We start from the raw sequence: 3,455 nt of genomic DNA, 5'->3' as shown, positions 1-3,455 counted from the left end.
CCGCTCTTTCAGTGATTAAGTAAATGAACTCAAGAAAATGAACTGCTGGGTAGATTCCCAAACACTTGGTACAGTTTATTGAAACTGATCAGTTTAAACAAGCAGTAAATTGAGATTCACTTCAACCTCTACCTATTTGGTGAATATAATTAGGGAAGACTCTCTAGCTTATGGAGAAGTGAAGCTGGCTTGCAGTACTGACAAAGTGAAAATCTTTAATGCATCAATGTTGGTAATTTACATTCAGTGTAAGGAATAAAAATCTGAAAGACTTGGGTGTCTACTGGAGCTCCAGAGAGCAGAACATACATCAGCTCAGCAATCACCGCTGCTAATGTGCTGTATGAGGAGTGCATATTCAAGTCAGTGCCTAATGCAGTGAGAAATAAAAGCTGCAGTTGTTAATACATACTGAAATCAAATTTGGGCCTTAGTGGAGAGAACTAAAAAGAATACTTAGAAAGCAGGAAACATATTAAGAAGCTGCCTTACCTCCATCTAGTTCTTCAGCTCCAAAATGATTCCTGTAGAAGAGCATAATCTCTATCTTGTAACACTTGTAGATAGTCACTAAACAAACAAGCAGCAGCAGAATAGCACCAAGCCCACCAGCAAGCTCAACTGTGTACATCAGCTCTGCAAAGAATTACAAATGCAGTAACCACCACATTCCAAAAGAGATAAATATTAGCAGCAGATCTCACATTTATATTAAACAAAATAGAATAATGAATGATGGGTTAATCATGTATTTATTTTGTTATAGGGCCTTTGAAGAAATACCTAATTATAAGATTTTTTCCCTTTAATAAACTTTTTTTAAAAAAAAATAAAATTAAAAAAATTAAATTAAGAGACGTGAAGGCAAATCATCAAAAAAACCCCACATCCTCACATCTCAGGTATATTTTACTATCTATGACACAGTTTCCCAGCAATCTGCAGTTCATCTTTATTTTCCTTGTCCCTTAGTTGGGGTTAGTTTATGTGTAGTCACAGCAAACCATCACAATTTGTCCTTTCCGGCATTCCCATTCATACCGTGACCCTCTCATGTCTTTGCTGCACTCTATCACTGGTTTCACATGATGTAGAGATTGTTGCCATTTAGCTCCATTTCTAAAGATAGGGACTTTGGTCAAATATGGCAAAAATCATCTATCACCAGCGCTATTCTTAGTGGGGACTTATCACTGCATAAGTAATATGCTATCATGGACTTCTGCCTCTCCCAATCTTAACTATTGCATGCTCAAGGAAGCTTACACAGCTACGTGGCATCCATTTTGTTGTTACTTTTACTTTGCTTATTGACTGAAAACTGGCAATGTTAAACAAAGGAGGGTGGAAGGAGAGGAGCGTTGCTAACAAATTTGTAATTTGAAATGAGCAGTAGATGGCAAATCTTAAGACCACCAACCAATACTTTTCCAATTTCAGTCAGTTTTGAGGAATGCCAAGAAACTAAATCTTAGAGATCTAAGGTACACAATTTGCTTCATAAAAATGTGTGGCAGAGAAAGCTCAGTTCCATGTTACTTTCACAGTATCCTCTTCCAGTGGGCAGCTTTTGTCTGAGTGAAGCAGGGTAACCCTGAAATAACCCTTTATGTGTGTGTGTGGTTATGCAAATATGATACTCCAGCACAATACAGTTCAATTACAGGAAAATGTGACAGTTCCATTTATTTTGACTATATCTACTGAGAATCACACACTTTCTTTTATTATTTTGAGGCAAATGTAAGAAGATTTCATTGCTCTCTAGAAGACACTAAAAATGTAATAAAATAAAAAGACATTCATATTCCATGTCATTGTCTCCAAAACTGTGCTGAAAATTCCATTGTGTTATTTTTAAGGCTGACATGCTTATTTCAGACTTTCAATACTTCTCTGGTCCAGAGAAGGGAATGTTATCAAAAATGCCCTACAAAAAAACTGCATATACAAGTAATACAGTATTTTAGAATATAAATGGAAAAGGAAATTACTCTGCAGTGGCTTACTATACCCTGTTTATCATTTTGTACTACAGGTGATGCAGGTGTTCAATGGTAACTAGAAGAAAGGCTTTAATATTTCAGGTTGCTAGGCACAAAATACTCTATTTATGTGAATGCTGTTATGACTCATTAAAGGCAAAGAAAAACTTTACAACTGGAAAACAAAAGTTTTTCCTAAATTAATGATTATGAGATTATATGACAAAAATAACTGCAGGTAGTCATCTGTTCTCTGCAACTGTTAATGAAATCTGGCTAATGCACTGCATCACTTTTGCCATCAAAGAGTCCCTCTTAGCTATCTTTTTCCCCATAAAATAATTCAAGATTATGCTTATATTTTTACTGCAGCGAAGTCTATCTCAACACACATGAAACTGTCCTAATTTAGGCAACCAAAGTCAACGACAAAATTCTCTAAGTCACCCAGTAACAGGAATCACCTTTTCATGTGCTGCTGCTAGACCATCATGATCACTTATGATCAAAAAGATATGGTGTTTTTTCTTAAACAGATTTGTTCACAAAGTAAGTTTCATGCTCTATCCATCTAGTATAGCAAGGTTGTATTTTCCTCTGTGCTGGACAATGTCTATCAGCACGTTTGCATTTTGCCTTGGGTGCTATTTCTCAGGGTTCAGAGGCAGAGGGAGCAGTGATTAGCCCAGCATCCTCGCACCCAGCCCTGTAAATACTTAAACTAATCCCCAAAATGCTGGGAGGACGACAGCCACATCTGTGCAGTGCTCTGGAAGGAGGGACTGATTGGCCTGGGCACAGTGCCACACCAAGTTGATTGCTTTCAGGCCTTGAGTTAGTGTTTCTGCAGGATGATAAAGCCTAACCGTGCCCTCAGGGGATGCTGGCTGGACTGTAGGGATTTTATGAACAACATTAACTTGTGTTGTGCTGAACTGAAGGAGGTGTGAGGAGCAGAAGGCTCAGTCCTCCTCTGCTGTTGGCTTCTTGGGTGATGGAAGCCATTTCATATTTCTGTGCCTCAGTTTTCCCAATGTGAATTGGGGACAGTGCTTCTGAGTCCTTCATAGGAGAGGTTACTTCTGAAAGGTGCTCTGCGAACACCACCGGTGTTGGTGTGTATGTCAACAATGTCAACAATGATGTAGTAACTGTTAAAGCTTAGTTAAAGTGTAACAGCAAGGTTAGAGTGTAAGGTTACATTCACAATAACATTTTTTTCTGCTGCTGAGAATTATGATTTGAGCAGGCATTACACTCCCTTTGAAGTGGGATTTGTTTTTCCTGTTGAAATTCAAGTTTCCTGTAGTGGCTACATGCTATAAAGATTCAGTTTCAACACAATTCCACATCAGAGGGGAGAGACGAAAAGTGCAAACCTTTTAAAATCTATTTAGCCTCTGTGTTACGTTGCTCAAATTACAGACCTGGCCCTCCTTAAGGAGCTGAGACTGAATGTAGAAAATAGTA

General features: G+C 38.1%; 1 protein-coding gene across 1 annotated transcript in view; it reads right to left on the bottom strand.

The window, feature by feature from the left end:
• Window positions 1–636, bottom strand: part of LOC104409447 (interleukin-1 receptor accessory protein-like 1) — a gene marked incomplete at its 5' end in the record, with an annotated part of 15,382 nt that extends 14,746 nt beyond the window's left edge. Inside the window, one exon of the mRNA XM_010019318.1 lies at window positions 493–636. Within this exon, the coding sequence (XP_010017620.1) occupies window positions 493–636 (144 nt within the window). The remainder of the gene's footprint in view (window positions 1–492) is intronic.
• Between the last annotated feature and the right edge of the window lie 2,819 nt (window positions 637–3,455).

The sequence above is a fragment of the Nestor notabilis genome, unplaced genomic scaffold (genome assembly GCF_000696875.1).
Source record: "Nestor notabilis isolate BGI_N333 unplaced genomic scaffold, ASM69687v1 scaffold218, whole genome shotgun sequence".
In the NCBI taxonomy this organism is placed as follows: domain Eukaryota; kingdom Metazoa; phylum Chordata; class Aves; order Psittaciformes; family Psittacidae; genus Nestor; species Nestor notabilis.
Note: the sequence above shows the minus strand (reverse complement) of the source record. Positions and strands in the feature narration are given on the sequence as shown.